Source organism: Maniola hyperantus, chromosome 11 (genome assembly GCF_902806685.2).
Source record: "Maniola hyperantus chromosome 11, iAphHyp1.2, whole genome shotgun sequence".
NCBI classification, from domain to species: domain Eukaryota; kingdom Metazoa; phylum Arthropoda; class Insecta; order Lepidoptera; family Nymphalidae; genus Maniola; species Maniola hyperantus.
The window spans coordinates 3,411,621-3,433,210 of record NC_048546.1 but is presented as its reverse complement, the minus strand read 5'-3'; the positions used below and the strand labels follow the sequence as shown (position 1 = coordinate 3,433,210).

At 36.8% G+C, this 21,590-nt stretch overlaps 1 protein-coding gene across 4 annotated transcripts in view; it reads right to left on the bottom strand.

The window, feature by feature from the left end:
- Window positions 1–2: 2 nt before the first annotated feature.
- Window positions 3–21,590, bottom strand: part of LOC117986481 (leucine zipper putative tumor suppressor 2 homolog) — a 138,205-nt gene continuing 116,617 nt past the window's right edge. For 3 of the 4 annotated variants that reach the window (XM_069501931.1, XM_034973319.2, XM_069501933.1), the window contains 3 exons: window positions 2,999–3,106; window positions 2,493–2,712; window positions 3–2,139 (listed from right to left, as the gene is read on the bottom strand). In XM_069501931.1, coding sequence (XP_069358032.1) covers window positions 1,438–2,139; window positions 2,493–2,712; window positions 2,999–3,106 — 1,030 coding nt within the window. In that variant the 3' untranslated portion in view covers window positions 3–1,437. Of the gene's footprint in view, window positions 2,140–2,492; window positions 2,713–2,998; window positions 3,107–12,814; window positions 13,040–21,590 lie in introns of those variants that run through there. The other variant, XM_034973320.2, reaches the window with a different exon arrangement.

The following is a 21,590-nucleotide window of genomic DNA, read 5'->3' as shown; positions in this document are numbered from 1 at the left end:
TATGTATTTAAAACAAATAGTTATTTTTATTAGGTTATTACCTATTAATATTATCTACAATAGCTAGTAATATTTTGTCAAATAGTAGGTATCTAGGTATTATTTTCTTCGTTATAAAGTAACTATATTGCTTTAAACTTTAATATTATGCTAGTAAATGTACAATAATTTAAAGGGGGCATTTAAATTAATTGTCAGTTGAGTATTCTTCATATAAAGCTGATCACACTTTACGAGACGAGACGCAAACAACCCTAAGTTATACTAAAAACGCACGTTTTTTTTAATAGTGTCAAAACAAGGAGTCCTGAGTCCAAACCAATCTGAACATTGAATTAAAAAATTGAACATATTAGCAGGCGCTCTGTATAAAAGCAGACCTCAGCTGGGCTATTATATTGGGCTGGGGTATTGAGTGTTTTATCCTCATATTTTAATCCTTGTAGTCTATGACCTGCGCAAACCGCCATTTTGCAACTTCAGATTAGTCTATTTGTTCTGTGATATCTGTACTAAAAAAACCAAAGGGCTCATTGAGACCAGTCTGATCGGACTAGCTGAGCAAGTTTTAGAATTCTCTTACTACCAGTAGATCGCGAATTTATAATAGGTAAAGGTAATATGCAATAAATGAAGTTGTTATGCTAACTGCGTCCTCTGCGATTCATATAACGCGTCAAATCCAACTGACAGGTGCTGATGACGTCATTTTGTTTTTCAGTACTTGTGAAAAACTAAATGACGAAAAATCTAATACCATCTCTACATTTGGTGTCAGGTAAAAAGGAGCTTTAAATGTGTCTGCGGAGGTGTACTGCACTGTCACAGATTCAAAGTTAAAGCACTTTTACGTGACGCCAACTGCACTTTTTGCCAAAAGAACAAACATTTGATCTTAATATAAAAATAAGGGCCTATTTACACAAATCTCTAAAACAGACTCCAAATTCCAATCATAGACTAAATAAAAAAGTAGATGGAGTACTTTTACTCTCTTATCAAAAGAGTGAACCTTATAGTTTGACTGACAAATCCAAAGTCCTCCAAAGATCAAAGATCGTTCAGCGACGATCGCAATCATCTCTGATTTCAGTTGAGTTGGCAACTTTTGGCAAACTAAGTGATGGTAAATTAGAATAGAGAGCATCGAACTTACCTATCTACCAGTTGATATCTATAACATATTTTAATTTAGTACGCATGTATGTAATATTTAAATTAGTATTATTTTAAAGGCAGCACCACTACTTTTTGAAGTCCGCTTTTGGGTATGACATTGCCTTTAAAAATCCTTGAAACTATTTAACCCAATACTTTCATGACATTACTTGTAACTGACAACCATCCAGACCACACAAGGCAAGATCACGCTTAAACTATTTACAAAAGCATTAGTATCATCTAAATAAATATTAAATTCTATAGAATTTGGTACATTTACAACTCTATGGTTTTGTGTTGGTTAAGATTTTTCATATTCTTATTGCAAAGCTCGAGTTCTAGCCTCAAACCGTCGATCTCCGCTTCGAGATTGCGCGATCGTTTGAACATTTGTACGTAGTTCATCTGTAACTGTTTCTGGTATCTCAGTACTTTGTCTTTTTCTTCGGACCATTTTCTTCTTTCGTTGTTGAATTGGGCATCTTTGTTTTCTATTTCGCATTTGAGTCGTTCGACCATAGCACTGGCTGGACATGGGTCCCCACAAGAATCCGGTAATTCACCATTCAGTCTTTGTACTTCAGCATCTTCTAAAGCACTGTCACTGGATGTCCAGTGATACTCATTTGTCTTGCATACATCGTAGATACCCCTCATAGTTCGTCCACATTCGATACCTTCGTATCCGCTTAGAGATACGTCTGAGAGTTCCTGTCTCAGTTCTTTTACTTCGGTTTTTAGTTTCTCAATTTCGTTTTTACTGCTCTCTTTAGTTTTAGTTAGGTCTGTAACGCTTTCCATCAAGTCTTTCGTTAGTCTGTCGACTTCTGCCTGCAACCTTTTCGCTGATTTGTCTTTCTCGTCTGATTCAGCCCGTAGTCTCATTATTTCTTTGTCCTTTTTGTCCATAGCCTCTCGTAGTTGACGGCAATCGGCTTTCAGTGTCAGGTATTCGTGACCTTTGGCGGTTTGTTCGTTCTGAAAATTATAAATATAAATATTAAAGTTAAGTTTTACTCCGCTTCATATTTTACAAACAAAGAAATATTTATTTACACAGTACATTGTCTACCTAAATGGTGTATGCGTGTTTACTTGGATTTTAGTACCGATAAAATTATTTTATTTTTGGATCACTCCGAACCTACCTAACTACCTAGCTAGATAGGTCTAGCCCTGTCCATCTATTTTTCTGCTTCTTATTATTTTTGGTTGCGTCTTTAGCTAAATCAGCCATAACCTTCATCCTATGTTCGATATGGTTACGTTGCTAATAGTTATAGGGTCTCTCTTAATAATACTTATCTTTGTAACTAAATGTTTCGACCTACCTGAGCGTCTTTCAGCTGAGTCTTCAACAGAGAAATCTCTCCAGCTCTCTGGCACAAGCTCCATTCAGTGTCCTCTAGCCTCTGTCTCAGCAACGCCCTATCTCGTCTAACTCTTGCCAACTCTGCATCTCTCTCGTCTCTCGTCCTACTCCCGTAGCTCTGCAACATGAGTCGTGGCGCTCGAAGACGAACATCGTGACTGCGGAGACGATCTGCTGTGCTGAAATGGTAAACATTTAACAATTAAAATTTAGTTTACATTGGGGAACAGACAATTAATTCCATGAATGCTTTAGCACAGTGATACTATTGATCGCTTGCAAGTATCTTGGAAATTTCACATTCCTTCCGGTAAGATTCGTTTGAAGTTGCTAGTAAAGAAATGTGTGTCACTCAAGGTCACGGGTTTCATAGTGTTCACCTTTCAACGATGCAAACATTGAATGTTTTGGTCGAAATAATGTAAGGGTCAGGGATTAGGAAACTAGTAGGTAAGTAGGTTTTACCTGTAATCATGTTGATCTCGTTCCAATTCGGACACGCCGGAGTCAGCAGGCGAAGGCGCGGGAACTGGCTCCTTAGTGTCAGACCCTAGCACAGAGCTAGATTTGGTCCTGGAAATGAAAAAAACCCACAATTTAATCTCACTAAATCAAAATACATCTTCGATTGGCATACAGGTCATATACATAAGCGTATTGTCATCATGTGATTATAATCGGAGCTCTGGTTTGGAGCTGGTTCTCTATTTGGCATGTACGCGAAAAATGACCTGATCTGATAGAATATGGTGGTGGAAGATTCCAAGGTGAGTATATTTATTTTCTTTGCGCTAAAGTCGTATGATACCATATTCTCTGTTTCATGTAAACAAATTCTAAGAATATTACTCGTTATAGCGACAATTACTGGTCTGCCAGCAAAGGAAGGCCCCTTCCTTGTGCTGTTCCACTAAAAGCCTGACTACTTGTGTTTAACATTATTTTTGTTCTCTTCTGTATTCGGTGGTGTAGGCATCTATTAATACAATGTGCTACCTAGTGCCTTTATGACTGTTTGAAATGAATGCAACCTTATCTTGCCAGATAAATCTTTACATAATGCTTTTAATATGTTGTAGCAATAACGAGTGCCATTAAGTTAATTGGATTACATTTTTCAACAAAGGCTGTAGCCTTTAAATCTATTTCCTTATCAGTTATCACTAACCGATTAAGTACTATAAAATTTGAATTATCACTAATCGAAACTGCCATACTAAATGAATTCGATAACGCGATTCGATATCAAACAATTTATTCTAATAGATATTGTAGGCAATTTTGTAATTTTAAATTAGGTAGCTTTAGACTAAAGGAGTAAGATAAAGAAGTATAACCACAAATGAAACGTCAGAATACGAAGCCGCACCAGAGAAGCCGAATGCTTGACGAAGATGCTTATTGCATTCGTAAAATGAATTCTTATCCGAAGAAGTGTGTAATTTGACATCACTTTTAGTGTATTACGCTTACGTTGTCAAAGAGAATCAGGACCACTTCACTTTAATAAACATGATTGCTGACGAGAGCTCCGTCTATCTCATTTTTTTAGTCTGTCAATTTCTATGTCTCTTCCACGTCTTTTGCGACTTTATCGCTCTTGTGAGCTACTTTTATCAATTAATTGATAAATTATAATTATTTTAGGAATACGTCCGAGTCGTACTTCAGTGGTTTTTTCGTTTTGTCACGATTTTATCATCAAAATACACGAATTGCGCACAAGTTGGGTCGAGTAAAATTAAACTGTAAACGACTTTTGAATATTTTATTGTTTACCTACTTGCGGCTTTCTTTTGTGAACTGCATTTTTATGCGTCTCGAATCTCGATCTCGGCAATTTCCAAAAATAAGGTGTCTTGAATGTATTTTAGTGGACATGCATGATTATTTATTAATTTCTGGGTGTGTTTTAGATACTAAATGTTTACTTTATTAATTTCAGAGGATTTTTAATGACTTATCTTTTTTACGATTAAATTAATATTTTGGGCATATTTGCTAACATTGTATACGTGATGGATAGACGCCAATATTAGAGAGCAGTGATTATTATTATTATTATTATTATTTATTTATTATTTAATTAGAACGGCCATAAAGCCAATTACACAAATTAAAATACGAGTACAAACTAACATAAACATACTTACAAAAATTAACAACTTAAAATTATAAATTTTAAAAAGCAAAATTATAAATTTTCACAAAAGTGCAAGATCTGACCCATGAGGTCAGCCCATTTGTCAGCAAATATGTCACAGCGAGGGGACTCCTTCAGCAGTGCGTGATAGATAGTGATAGCTCGGTGGTTCGGAAAACCGATAGACGGATAGTCGTTGGGGTCCCAAGGTGCTGGAATGGCGACCTCGCACCGAAAAGCGCAGCGTTGGAAGGCGGACGGACTACATCAGACGAGTCGCAGCGAACCGCTGGATTTAGGTGGCGCAAGACCGTGGCGTGTGGAAGTCCCTACAAGATTAAATATAACTTGTTTTAACGGTGAAGGAAACATCGTGAGTAAACCTGCATGCCTGAGAGTTCTCCATAATGTTCTCAAAGGTGTGTGAGGTCCGCCAATCTGCACTTGGCCAGCGCAGCATGGAGGCTATGGCCAACCCTTTATCATTCTGATTCCTGAGAGGAGACGTACGTAGTGTACACCGGCCTTTAGAATGATATTTCGGCTTTGTAGAGCGTTGTTTTTGTCACTCATACTTATATGACGTTTAGTCGGTCGCAACGACAGAGATAATGCTCTACAAATTCGCAATCTCCTTCTAAAGGTCGATGTAAAATTATTTTCTGCCGCGTACTGTAATCAGTTGTGTTGTGGGCCGATAATGGATTGATGATGATGATGATTTATAAATGTCATATTACATCAAGATGTCAGTGGGCTGTCAGATTTTACCTATTACAGAGTAAGAACCTTATCAACTTCAATCAAGCTTTAAATCTCTACATAGTATAAAATAAAGTCGCTTCCCGCGTCTGTATGTATGTATATATTAACGCGTAGATCTTTTAAACTACGCAACGGATTTTAATGCGGTTTTCACCAATAGATAGAGTGATTCAAGGGGAAGGTTTATGGCTATAGTTTAATTCTCAAAACATTAGAGATCCCTAGAGAAATTGAAATAATGTGAATTAGGTCGGAAAAAAATCCTCTCATTTGAGAGTTTCCGAGGCAATGACACCTCAATGACCCCACATTAGTATCTACGTTGCACCCATGCGAAGCCGGGGCGGGTCGCTAGTAATAAGATAAAAATATTAAATATCTCAAAAGAAAACCGTAAGAAAATATCAATTTACATACGCGCAAAAGCCTCCAAGGCATTTTCTTTTCACGTGCCTCTCTAATACCACTTAAGATGTACCCGTGCCTATCTCGATTCATTTAATATACGGTACGAGGTAAATAAGGGCGACTACTAACGGTATTTCGTATCTATCGAGGTCTCGGAAAACCTACAAATAGGTGAGAATTTATTCGACCTATTACATATAAAATACCATTGCATACGTGGAACGTACATGCAAATTGAAATAGCCATCTAGATTCCTTCTGCGGAGTTCTTTTTTTGTATTCAGATACAAGTTAGCCCTTGACTGCAATCTTACCTAGTGGTAAGTGACGATGCAGTCTAAGCTGGAAGGGGGTATGGGTATGGTATTTTTAATAAACCAATACCACTTTCTTTGGTTTCTACACAGCTTCGTACCGATCCGCTAAATCGCTTGGCGGCACGGCTTTGCCGGTAGGGTGGTAACTAGCGCCGAACGAAGCCTCTCACCAGACCAGACCGCAAATTTAGAAATCATACAATTCCAACTCCCTGCCAGGAATCGAACCCGGGACTAGCTCCCACCAATAAGACTACAGCGCTTACCACTGCGCCAGGGAGGTCGTCCTTAATTCAAGGGACGGATAAAAAACTACTCAAAAGCCTGAAACGCATTGATGGTTCATGGTGTTTATGCCACTGAAAATAAAGGTGACTACCACGTGTTGGCGTTTGTTAGCTATAATAAAACTAGCTGATGCCCGCGACTTCGTCCGCGTAGAATTAGGTTTTTTAAAAATCCCGTGGGAACTCTTTGATTTTCCGGAATAAAAAGTAGCCTATGTCACTCTCCAGGTCTTAAACTATATCGTCTTATACCATGCAAAAATCACGTCAATCCGTTGCGACGTGATTGAAAGACAAACCAATAAACCAACAAACAAACATACTTTCGCTTTTGTAATAAGGGTACTTACATACCTACCTAAAATAATAAGTTTGCGTTATTTATAAATAATTTGCTGTAAGGGCATTGTTATAGAATAGAACTTCAATAAACTCCTTCTTATCAAAGTTAACAAGTGTTGTATTAAGCAAGCCTTATGTTAAGTTAGGTATGAAGGTATGAACGTCGCGCTCGACAGCCTGTCTTGCTCCGGCGACGGAGCGTGGCAACTCAAGTTAGATCCACAGTTAAACCTTCCAACCTACCTATAGTACGCGACAGGTAGAGATGGCAATCGGGGTTTGGAGGTATCGGGGGGTGGAGGGACGCCCTGCACACCCGCGCTATCCCGCACCGGGTTAGCGTGGGTCTGTGCGGGTATGCAGGGCGTCCCGATTGCCATCTCGACCTCTCGCGTACTATAACCTCAGATTCGATAGTCTTACGTAATGTCTAGTAATCTACCTACAATGGACAATACAATACGAGTAGATACGTTACCAAACTTTTATTAGATCAATGTGATTATGGCAATTTCCTTTCGACTTATCGGCCAATTTTATTTAATTACTAGCTTATGTTCGCGACTCCGTCCGCGTGGACTAACAAATTTCAAATCCCTATTTCACCCTCTTAGGGGTTGAATTTTTAAAAAACCTTTCTTAGCGAATTCCTACCTCATAATAGCTAGGGTGCCATGCATGCCTTTTAGCCTGATTCGTCCAATAGTTTGAGCTGTGCCAGAGCGTGGTGGACTATCGTCAAAGGCCTTTTCATTCTGAGAGGAGGCCCGTGCTCAGGCCGGCGGCGATCGGTTGTTCATGATGATCAATCTTTGCCAATTCCATTAAGTAAATTGTCCTGTGACCTCATTACAGAATTTAAAACAAGTTTTAATGTAGATAACGATTGCATACCACGATTAATTATTAAAAAGAAAAAGAAAGAGGGTAGTTCGCTACTGCCCTTGACAGCTCGAACTTCATCTCACGCAGCACCGCTGTCCCGTCGTGACTACGACCAGTGCAATTGGGTTGAAATATCGACAAATAAAAACATCAAACGTGGTATGTACCCGTTATCTACATTAAAATATATCGTTAAACCAAGAAATAAAATCATTAGTTTAAAACAAGTTGATTAATCAAATTGTTGAGATAGAAGGAACAACCGACCTTGTAACACATAAACATTAATTAGAACGAAACAATTAAAAAAGATAGTAGGTAATTAAGGGAAATAATCTAAAACTGCTAACAATCACGTCCAAATCCTTCCGTAACCAATCGTTTATTGCGTAACGTTGCCATACAAGGTTTTCCAGTTAAAATAATAATTGTTGAAAATTGGCCAAGCTATTGCTAAATATAAAATTAATGTGTTATCTTATTATAAGACTTCCCCGACTTAATATTAATTAAGTCGGGGTAAAAGACATAATGGCACCGCTGCGGTGTCCGGTCATAATATTGTGGAGTCAGATTTTTTTAAATTTAATAATTTAATTCAGATACAAGTTAGCCCTTGACTGCAATCTCACCTGATGGTAAGTGATGATGCAGTCTAAGATGATAGCGGGCTAACCTGGAAGGGGTATGGCAGTTTTTATTAAACCCGTACCCCTTTGGTTTCTACACGGCATTGTACCTACCGGAACGCTAAATCGCTTAACGGCACGGCTTTGCCGGTAGGGTGGTAACTAGCCACGGCCGAAGCCTCCCACCAGACAATAGATAGATACGATAGATTTCGTTATGAATGAAAATTGTATGTTTTATTGTACACCAAAAGATAAACAAATATGCAAAATATAAACTTAAAAATAAAATAAAGATAGATACAGTACGCGGCAGAAAATAATGTACATCGACCTTTAGAATGAGATTTCGGGTTTGTAGAGCGGTGTCTCTGTCACTCATACCTATGTGAGACAATGCTCTACAAATTCTCTACCAGACAACCCAGGTCAGGAGGATTTCATTTAATTGACTAGCGAGAAAGAGTTTTGGTTGAGTTAAGGCTTATGGTATTTTTCTGTAAGACATAATATCTATTTGGTAGGTTCAATGATCTCAAAACTAGTCGACCAATCTGAAGTTGCAACATGGTGGAGCATGCACACTAGACCAGACCAGAGACAATTAAGGAATTATCAGTACCCTTATTATAAATGTGAAAATGTGTTTGTTTGTTGGTTTGTCCTTCAATCACGTCGCAACGGTGCAACGGATTAACGTGATTTTTTGTATGGGTATAGACAAAGACCTGGAGAGTGATATAGGCTACTTTTTATCCCGGAAAATTCAAAGAGTTCCCCACGGGATTTTTTTAATTACCTGATTCCACGCGGACGAAGTCGCGGGCATCAACTAGTAAATTATAATTTGCCCCTGCCGAGAATCGAACCCGAGGCCTCCACTTATAAAGGACTGGTGATTGCGAAACTTAAAATATTATATTTAATTATACACCAGTGTAGAAACTCGAATGTAAATCAGATGAGCACAGACCGTGGTTCCTGACCATCTGACCAACATCTATTGTTATGCAGACACCGCTCGGAAACATCGTCAAAATTACTTCCTAAATCATTTGTAAGGCAATTTGGGTTATGAATTAGCTAATTGATTCCACAAAAAATATTTAAACTTACCAAGGCTTATGTTTGAGAACGTTAGTTTTAGTATACGCAAACACCGCAACAAGTATCGAATATTTTTTACAAAAAATATTTAAACTTACCAAGGCTTATGTTTGAGAACGTTAGTTTTATTAGTATATATATACGCAAATACCGCAACAAGTATCGAATATTTTTTACAAAAAATATTTAAACTTACCAAGGCTTATGTTTGAGAACGTTAGTTTTAGTATACGCAAACACCGCAACAAGTATCGAATATTTTTTACAAAAAATATTTACACTTACCAAGGCTTATGTTTGAGAACTTTAGTTTTAGTATATATATATGTATACGCAAACACCGCAACAAGTATCGAATATTTTTTACAAAAAATATTTAAACTTACCAAGGCTTATGTTTGAGAACGTTAGTTTTAGTATAGGCAAAAACCACAACACGTGTCGAATATTTTTACAAGAATAAATATACGAAATTTCAAAAATATTTAATGAAAACTTACGAAGTTATAAGCTTGTTGTGTTGAGTCGTTGTCCCGCAAAAAACATGGTCACCCCAAGCAAGCTACTGTGCGCGAACGGGAGGGCTGGCTGGTGTCAATTGTGCGCGCTCCTGCTTACGCGGTTCGAATCAGCTGACTCATGCGGTCATTCAACTATGTGTTCAAACTTACAGGATTTTAAAGTATTATTTGGTCAAAATATACCACGTAGTAAAAATGATTGCAATCAATTCAGTTACTGAACAAACTACTTTCAGGTTTTGCGTAAACTAAAACTAACGTACCTACCTATTTTGTACTTCATGGAATTTTTTAGGAAATGGAACGCATTTAACTTAGGAATGGGCAATAAATTGGCACATTTTTAGGTGTATTTTTAGTTCGCACTGCAATGTATTGAGCAACTTAGATCATTGTGCTGCCATTCGTGCATTCACTAAGCCAGTAAGTAAAACAAAAATGTAGTCTAGTCTACTGACAGGAAACAAATCATACAAAAATTAGCATATCAACAACATGCAACCATATCGTATTTCAGGAAATTATTGCACAACGACGGAGGAAACGTTATTGTTTTGTTGATAATGAAATCAAAGGAAATAGCTCAGTGATGACTCCCACTAGCTTATATGTTACCCTCGAGTTAGGTAATGGAGCAGTAAACCTCCATCAGGCGTTAAACAAAGCGCCTTTTTAAGGTTCCGTACCTCAAAACGAAGAAGGGAACCCTTCGTTGTCTCATGTCGTGTCTGTCAAGAAACCTATAGGGTACTTTCTGTTGACCTAGAATCATGAAATTTGGCAGGTAGGTAGACCTTGTAGTAGTTGGCAGAGCCCACTTTGCAGTGCATTGCTGCTCTAGAATAAGACAACTCTCTGGTCAGATGGACTACAAGTATTCTGTATTACAATTGAATACGCAATATGTATGTAAATGAACGGAGACGAATGTTTTATTCCTTGGAATGGTTTAACTTTAAAAGTAGGGGTCAAGAATGTTTCGCGTCGATATAAAAAATCAGCCAAGTGCAAGTCAGACTAGCGCACCGAGGGTTCCGTGAAATCAATCAATCAATTTTCAGATTTTTCCCTTCATTTCCAAAAGACTATCCTTGTGCGAAATTTCAAGATTTCCGGAAAGTATCTTACAGTTAGGTTTTGAGGAGTAAGTATGTCATTGGGACTTGTATGACTATGAAAATACATTTGGCTGTATTTTTAGCATCTTGACGGGTTCCGTTTTTCCATTACAAGGTACGGAACCCTAAAACGGATTCCAAATGCATATTTAGTAGCTGCTCTACGAAGTATACTTGTACATGAATAATGTTCGAATAATAGAAAGAGGTATTTTTTGTGTATTTATCCTTGGTAAATTAAAACTACCTGACTATTCATAAGCACTTGTAAAAAGTTTACATGAATAAAAAAACATTCTATTCTATTCTATTCTATTCTACTAGTTCTTGCTTGCGACTTCGTCTGAGAGGTCCGTAGGTAGGTAGATAATTAAAAAACAAGTAGGAAACTTTTGTCTTCCTAGGTTAAAAATTAAATCAAAAAGTTAAAATCAAAATTTATTTATTTCATGTAGTGCTAGGGAAACTAGAATCTCTGCTACAATACGCGGCAGAAAGTAATGTACATCGGCCTAGAATGACATTTCGGCTTTACAAAGCCGAAACGCTCTACAGAGCGTTGTCGCTGTCATTCATACCTATATGTCGGTTTGTCGGTCTCAACGACAGAGACAACGCTTTACAAATCTGCTATCTCCTTCTAAAGCAGAAAAACGATGCAGAGAGAGAAAAGTTGTGTGAAATCAGTCATTATCGTCAGCTAATATAACTATTTCACTGTTTTTGCCATCTACACTGTCTATTGAGTGTCCAACACATTTACCGGGGTTTATGATGTCTTATATAGATGTCTTATTGCATAGGCAGTAAGGGTGTTATTGTAATGGCTCTGTGTTGTTAGTGACAGACACGTGAAAGTCATTATAATTATTTTTTCGTGCCGCCTTGTAACGCATAGCTATGTAAGTGTAAAGAGTATGCTCATACTTAAACTACAATATTTACTTATTCAAAATGTTTCATTTTTGTGTTTCATGTTTTGTTTTGTTATTGTCAATTGGTGAATTTGTAAGATGATGTAATGGTGACAATTACGTAGACTTAAAATTAAAGCTACGAGGGCCTAAAACGGGCCCTGTATGCTAATTCACTAACTCAGTGTCCAACGATGAATGATAGCCAGATTTGACATTAGTTGGTTATACATTGCTGCTCCACTGAGTGTTAATAAAATGATTTTTCGTAGAAATCCTTCAATGGATTAAAAATAAATGTCAAATGACTTCGGTGGCTATCATAAATCGTTGGATATTGAGTTAGTGAATCGCCCCACAGGTCTGAGAAGAAGCCCACAACAAACTCGCCAGGGTAATCTCCATTTTCTCCTCATTATAATATTATGAACCTTTAAAGGCAAATGTGAAAAAAGTCAAAGTTCAGCCAAAGGTCTGAAAGACTGGGGTGAAACTCAGAAGGTTGCAGGTAAATACTTATTTAATATTGTGATTTGTGCGTAAGGCGTATAATATAGTAGATCTTATAATTTCAAAATCATTGCATAAGTTATTATAATGAAGTAAGAAATTTCTATCATCAAACTAATTTGAAAGGTGAATTTTCCTGACTGAACTTTTATGTAAAGCCTAACCTATCTTATATTTAAACACCTTTCTGTCATATGTATAATTATTAATATAAAACTAAAAACTGTATGTAGGTACCTACGTATTCACCTACCAATAATTTGCAACCTTTTAAATCCTCGCAAACCTTTGCTATTTATAAACAAAAAGTCATTAATTTAAACATAATAACTTACCTAAACATTTTCCTATAAAACAAATCCACAACTCACAGAACCACAATGTCACAAATTGAAAAAAAAAACAAAAATATTTATTTTCCCACTCATTTTCGATTTCGTTCACTTCACTTTCAATTTAAAATTGGAACTAGAATGAAGAGCGTGCAGATTAATAAAATCCAGAGGCATAAGCGATAGACACACGCGGCGTTGCGTCTCAGTACACTATGTGTGAATGCGACTACATGAGCGCGTGCCGTATCGGAGCACTAAAATGCCGCTTGAAGTATCTATTGAAATTGCAATAAACTGACATACTGCACTGGTATTTGTTTTTATTGAGACTTGAATTAACATTTTTCGAAAACCATTCCCTTTTATCTTAAGATCCTTTTATATTAAGATTCCTACTATTCGAGGAGGTCCGAGGTTCAATCCCGTGCCCGCACCTCTACTTCGGAGTAAAAGTAGTCTATATCCTTCCCCGGGATGTAAGCTCACTCTGTACCAAATTTCATGAAAAATGGTTAAACTGTTGGGCCGTGAAAAGCTAGCAGACAGACAGACGGACAGACAGACACACTTTCGCATTTATAATATTAGTATGGATTAGTTTCAACTTGATTCTTCCACCTTTTCCTGGGAAAAAAGCTCTCGGTAGACGAAAAAGCATACGGACAGACTACAAAGTGATCCTATAAGGGTTTCTTCTTTCTTTTGGAGTTACGGAACCCTAAAACAGCAACAGTGCCATGCGTGAGGTAATTTGCAATAAGGACCTAGCTACGAGTAATACAGGTATTTAAATAAGTATTATCTTGATTTACACAACGCAACACGTAGACGATGGTCAAAGACAATGCTTACTCAGTTTCTAATCTAAGAACGCTATAGGTATCTGATTGTAAATACATTTAAATGACTGCAGTAAGAAAGATAATAATATGACTAAGCTTATTTAGTCATTACACAGTGCGTTATTGCTACTTGAACAAAATAATTAATGAAACAACAACAACTTTAGAATAATAACTAAGTAAGTTAGCTTAGTTAAAATTAAACCAAAAACTTTTATCGAGCAATATAAAAATTACAACTAGCGACCCATTTTATGTAATTTGCTAGATATGACAAGGTATTTTTAACTGGCCATTTAAAAAAATATGAAAGAAAGTAATTCCAACCAAATGAGGCGTCATCTTAGCGCTGCAAAAGACTCGAGTTCATTCACTAAATAGTTAAGGCGGGTGCACATCACGCGAGTTGTTAATAACTTTTAATTGTACGGCTAATGGACGGGAACCGTGAGTCATTGGCTTTTGCAGCTCGAATTATCTGTCAACGCTCTATGGACAATGCACCGACAGATCAATTATATCAATTAACTAGCTTATACTCGCAACTTCGTCCGCGTAGACTTCATAAATTTCAAACCCCCATTTAACCCACTTAAGGGTGGAATTTCGAAAAGTCCTTTCTTAGTGGATACCTACTCTTACTCAAAGAGCACACCCTCTAAATTTCATGTCTCTAGGACCAGCAGATTAGGTTGTACGTTGATATTTAAGTCAGTCAGTCATTTTGTATTGAATATTGTGTGCGTGTCAAGTGTAAGTCCGGCTCGCTGTCCGAGGGTTCCGTATTACAGTCCGCATTTTTTTGACATTTTGTACGATAAATCAAAAACTATGAATGCATAAAAATAAATAAAAATCTGTTATAGAATAGGTACACAGGTAAAGCCATTTCATATGATACCCCACTTGTCCGTCATGTCTGTCAAGAAAACTTAGGTAAGAAATTTGGTAGGTATAGGTAGGTCTTATAGCACAAGTAAAGGAATAAATCCGAAAACCGTGAATTTGTGGTTACATCACAAAAATAATGTGTTCATGAAAAAATAATAATAAGTATTTTCAACTTTCACATAACATTACTATACTAAGTACATAAGGTATCATATGAAAGAGCTTTACCTGTACATTCTAAAACAGATTTTTATTTATTTTTATGCATAATAATTTTTGATTTATCGTACAAAATGTCGAAAAAATACGACTGTAATACGGAACCCTCGGTGCGCGAGCCTGACTCACACTTGATCGGTTTTAATTTTTATCTTTGCGAGCTAAAAATTATTTCGTTCTAAAAAGTCATCATTTTTGCCTTACACAAGTCGATTTTATGAGGCGTTACGCATTGTTATGTTATTAACAGTTAACACTATAAGTAAACTTTGGTTGTGCAAGCAGAACATTATAAATTACTCATCAACGCTAGTAACTCTAATTAAACCGTTGTTTTAGCACAAACCCATCGCAATCTTTAATTTCAGCTGATCTTCAGTCTTACGTAATGGGCTCGCCTTTTTCATCTTCCGCAGGGAAAAGTAGGCATTTACCTACTTACTTAATAATTTTATTTCTATTGAAATACTTGACTAAAGTTTGTATTTGTTTGCCTTGAGGCTTTTTTTACATAATTATGTTGTAAATTTGAAGAAGTTCTGAACCTCTGACAGATGGACAGACAACCGGATAGACTAATCCTTCCAAATAGACTCGGAGACTTCGCTTCGCTCGGTCAAATCCAAACTATAAATCCATACTAATAAAAATATAAATTGTAAAAATAAGCTGTGATAGCCTAGTGGTTAGGACGTCCGCCTTCTAATCGGAGGTCGGGAGTTCGATCCCGGGCACGCACCTCTAACTTTTCGGAGTTATGTGCGTTTTAATTAACTAAATATCATTTGCTTTGACGGTGAAGGAAAACATCGTGAGGAAACCTTGCATGCCTGAGAATTCTCCATAATGTTTTCAAAGGTGTGTGAAGTCTACCAATCCGCACATGGCCAGCGTGGTAGACTATGGGCAAAAACCCTTCTCACTCTGAGAGGAGACCCGCGCTCTGTAGTGAGCCGGTGATGGGTTGATCATGGTGATGATGATAAAAAATATAAATATTAAATTCGATATTTTTTTCAGTTTCTCCAGTTTAAAGTTAAAACAAGTGTAATCTCTCTCTTTAATCCATACTTAATCGAAAGTGTGTTTATGGGCATTTGTACACTCATCCATTAAATCACGGATTCCGAAAATACGAATCGAATGAGTACATATTTGTATGACGGCCACATCGAAGAATCACGGATACGAACCGAATGCGGATTCCCTGTCTGCATGTCTGCTTGTTTTTTACGGCCCATCCGTTTAACAGATTTTGACGAAAAGAGAGCTTGCACCCTAGGGACGGACATAGGCTACTATTTATCCCGCAAAATGGAAGAAGAGCTTGCATACCAGGGATGGACATAGAGTACTATTTATCCCGGAAAATTGTAGGGTTTCCAAGAGATTTTTATTGAAAACCTAAATCCACGCAAACGTAATCGTGGGCATCGTCTAGTAGGCACATAATAATTCAATACCCCGTTATAATTTAGTCTACAAACACTCCCGAGTAATATTTTTGCTACTCGCTTCGCCTTTTATAGTGATAATAATTTAAAATGGCTTAGTTTTTCACCATAGTGCTTACAATCATAAACTCTAAGCTTGTCACGGTTCGCTCGACATAATCACATAATCGCTCGACTTGCCTCTTGTGTGGGGTGGCCATAATACTGTCTAGTCTGCGTTTTCTTCATAGGTTTAAGAAACAACTTAGTAGATTGATAGTAATAAATTATCATCTTCCATTATCAACCCATCACGCGCCTTGGCGATCGATGGATTGATGATATCAGACGGGTGTCAGAATGAGAAAGGTTTAGGCCACATTACGCCACGCTGGCAGACGGACTGACAGATTGACAGACTTCACACACTTTTGAGAACAATATGGAGAACTCTCCGGCATGCAGGTTTCCTGGCGACGTTTTCCTTGAGCTTTAAAGCAAGTGATATTTAATTATTCATAACTCTAAAAAGTTAGAGGTGCGAGGCCTCCCGAATGGTTGGCCGATGCGACGTCTGAACTCTGAACTCCACTAGCCACTGCCTACTTGACGGATAGTAATGAATAAATACCTATCTGCTGTAGATAAGGGTGTGGACACAGCTGACGATAACATAAGGGCGCGTTTCCACTGAAGACAAAATAAACGGATAATGTCAACAGTCGAAACATCTTAAAACTCGTGATTCTTTATTATAGAGTCTAACATAACTGCTATGCGATGGCAGAGTTACATGATATAGGTCGTTAAATCATCGATAAAATAATTTAATTTTTAATTTTATTATTAGAATATTGAATTGAAAAAAAAAACGGAAAAATTAGAACTTAATACACTATCAGGAATTTTATCGACTTGGAAATTAAGAACAACAGTTAAATTATCATTTCACAAAAAACAATATTCCTGGCATTTCGCGTAAAACATTTCTTGGTAATTATACAGAAAAAAAATATAAAAGTAAAAGTATGAAGTAGAAAGTTTAATTCCAATTGAAATTGTTTATTTACTTTCTATAAAATCACAGGTGTTTTACAGCTGATATCGAGCAAATTAAGCACGTCTTATTTTCAACTAGATTATGCTCGCGACTTTGTCCGCTAGGAGTTAGGATTTTAAGAATCCCTTTGAATTTGTGTCATAATAAGTAGGTAGGTACTTAGCCTATTTTATTTTCCAGGCCTTTACTTTAACTAAATCCATGCTAAAATCATGTTCATCCATTACGTTGTAGTAGCGTAATTTAAGAACAAACAAACGCGCTTTTGCATTTTAGCGTTTAAACTATCGTTAGTGATTTCTATTAAACATAATTATTATGACAAACCGGTTTTACTCACGTATTTAGTTGATGTTAGCCCGACTAGTTTGAAACAAGACCCCTGATGGGTTCGAGACTAGTCGGGCTAACATCGACTAAATACGTGAGTAAAGTCGGTTTGTTATACTTTTGCATTTATAAAATTGGTAGTGACGCCGATGAAAGGTGTCGGGAAAGTCCGTCAAACACAAATGAGATGGTCGACCTATTTCCCTTTTCTAGCGTTTTCAGTCAAATTGGATAAGTATAATGCGCTTCTTGAGATTTGTAGTTGAACGATGATTAATGCAAGCGGCTTACTTCGAGGCAATTATGGAAATTGAACGACCGTCTTAGGTCTTAGGTATTATGTAGTTGTTAGCTGCCGTTTATTACGTACACAGCACCCTTATTATAAATGCGAAAGTGTGTTTGTTTGTTGGTTTATTGGTTTGTTGGTTTGTCCTTCAATTACGTCCCAAAGGCGCAACGGATTGACGTGATTTTATGCATGGCTATAGATACTGAGGAGTGACATAGGCTACGTTTTACCCCGAAAAATCAAAGAATTCCCACGAGATTTAAAAAAAACCTGATTCCACGCGGACGAAGTAGTAGTTACTGATCTATCAACGCACAGCTCAAACCAGGTACTGGACGGATCGGGTTGAGGCATAGGTACAGATAGCTATTATGATGTAGATCATGTAGACATCCGCTAAGAAACGAAGAAGAAGAGTAAGCAAGTACCTACCTTATATTTGTCCAATTCGTGAACTAATAAAATAGCTTTATCGTAGTCTATCATGACAAGTCTATATTTCATAGTGTAAATAAATCTAAATCTTTAAGGATATGGCGATAGGTAGGTAGGTAGGTATATCCGGTACATTGATTTCATTGTCATGCCGGTGACATCATTGAATTCCAGGAGTGTTTGTAATGGTCTATTTATGGTCTATTTCAAATTATTATGTCGCCTTTAAACAGTGATTTATATTATTATCTTTTATCTAGCAACATAACTTTCAAATGTCTATATCTATTTTATGCATATTTTACGACTTTTTAGGGTTCCGTAGCCGAATGGCAAAAAACGGAACCCTTATAGATTCGTCATGTCTGTCTGTCTGTCCGTCCGTATGTCACAGCAACTTTTTTCCGAAACTATAAGAGCTACACTGTTGAAACTTGGTAAGTAGATGTACTCTGTGAACCGCATTAAGATTTTGACACAAAAATAGAAAAAAACAATAAATTTTGGGTTCCTTATACTAAGAACTGAAACTCAATTTTTTTTTTGAGAGACACTTCCAAAGTTGTAAAATGTGTGTGTACCCCCCCAGTAACTTCTAAAATAACAGAATGATAAAACTAAAAAAAATATATGATGTACATTACCATGCAAACTTCCACCGAAAATTGGTTTGAACGAGATCTAGTAAGTAGTTTTTGATTTAACGTGCAAAATGTCGATAAAATACGATTGTACTACGTAACCGTCAGTGCGCGAGTCTGATTCGCACTTGGCCGGTTTTATATTACAACAATATGTATATACCTACCTATTGCTGTGTCTATAAATTAGGATTTTAACTTTGCAATTTCTAGTACTATTATATTTTATTCAGTGATTTTATTTTATTTCCTATAGGTATTATAAAAAACTAGATTATGGCTGCGACTTCATCCGCGTGGCCTAACAAATTTCAAGCTCCTACTTTTTTTTTTTTATAAAGAATATTAGTCATGTTAAATGACTAATATTCCCCTTTCCTCTCCAATTAAGCGTCAAACTTGTGCTAGGAGTAGGTACGACAATAGTGCAACGGGCGGGGTTTGAACCGTCGACCTTTCGGTTTTCAGTCCACTCCTCTACCGGTTGAACTATTGAGGACTTTACCCGCTTAGGAATTGAAATGACAAAATAAATAATGCGACGCAATTTGTAGATATATAATAATATATATGTCAGTAGCTGTGAAAAATAAAGAAACGTTTGACCAAAACATAATGTTTTAATCAATGGAACAGCGCTACAACAAACGGATTAGTTACAAGCGTTGAATAATAACACTATTATTGGGAATGCCGTCCCAGACTAGACGGTGGAAATGAATTCCCGACACACATAGCTTACTAAGAACACCGTGTGTGCTGGAATGCCTGCCGTAGAGGCATCAGATAGTGGGTTTATTGGTGTGATTGATTTCATATTACCTACTTAAAGTCTGTTCACTAACATAGTGTCGCTACCCAACTTGGGTTTATTATTTATATTCGTATTTTATTACTATTACCATAAGAATAATATATAGTATTCTATTTTATTCTTAGAATAGTAAACATTTATTTATCAAACGCAGTGAAAAATAACATAATAAAAGCAAAATATTAAATGTGCCTGCGTGCGGGTGTAGGTCAGCGAACAGACTTTATCTAACACTAGCTTTTGCTCAAAAAAACTAACAGGGCTTTAAACTGTTGTAAGTGAATACTCATCTTATACTTATCTATACTAATAAATAAAATTGAAGTATCTGTCTGTAATTTTAGTAATTTAACTAGCTCATATTAACCTCATTTAAAATTGTTATTTAAAGTGTACCAAAATTGATTGACACATTTTTAAAAATTTTGTCTGTATGTTTGAACGGGCTAATCTTCGGAACGGCTGGACCTATTTTGACGTGACTTTCACAGACAAGTAGAAGATTAATCATGGAGTAACATAGGCTACTTTTTTTACCGACTTTCAAAAAAGGAGGATTTGTGTAACTTTTCTGCCTATGTACACCGACATCTTCGAGATTTCTGAACCGATTTGCGTAATTTTTTTTTAATGATAGAGAAACTTTTGCGGCATTGTCCGATAAAAAAATTTGATTCCAACTCCTTAATCCTGATGATGCAGGGAATTTGACCACCAAAACGAATGGGATTTAGAAACTGACAGTTATAAATTGATATTGGAGGGACCTATCTACAAAGTAAAGACTTTATCGTTGAACGCGAGGATTCCACAATGCTGATGCTGTAAGGAATTCCTAAATTACTCGCAAGTGAAGTCATGGGTATCAGCTAGTTATAAATAAATGATTGACGGCCAAACTCACGTGTTATTTCTAATAGCCTTCTACATTATTTTACAAGGATAATGATGAATTCTCGTTGTCAGCCTGCGATGATGAAGTGCTTATTAATTGGCTATTTCACAGTTAATAAGAGCTGCGAATAAGATTCATTATGTCTCAAGTTGGTGAGACAGCGGTGGCTATAATACATAGGAGTCCTAGGACAGGCTATATCATAGAGATACAATAAAGTCTTAGGTTAAAAACATTTTATGCTTGGATTTATTTAACAAATTATAAATTAACTTAGGTATGCGATGTGATTTTTGAATGTGTACTGGCTTAGCCACTTCCAGAATGCTAAAGAATTAATCCTAATAAAATATGGACGCACACCGGCACTCGCCCGCACCAGGTTAGCGCGGGGGTTGGGCGGGTTCCCTCCCCATTTGACATTTCGACCTATCGAGTACCTACTATAGATTCTGGGTTTTAAGTTATTTCAATAACGAAAAAGAAAAAAATTTGCAATACAAACTTTGCAATTTTATATTGCAATTTTTGCAGCTAATTTTCAAAATTGCATTGCAACTTTTTGAAGTAGATACAGATGTTAGTATTCTTATATTATATTCTGTGCCTATAGATAGGCAGCAACATAAGTATTGAGTACTTGGAGTCTCGAGAAGATTAGGTAAGTAACTACTGTAGTTGTTCATTATATGGTTGTTTTAATTGGTCTACGCTGTACAAGCCTAATTGAGATGTAGAGCTCATAATATTGATGAGCTTATCAAGATCACAACCTGCACTTCACGGGGGAGCAAAATTGATGAATGCGGGTAACAAACTACAATTAACTGGATACAAGCGGTGATAACCTAGTAATTAAGACGTCAGCCGTCCATTCGGAGGGTCCTGGGTTCGACCGGGCACGCACGACGACTTTCCGGAGTT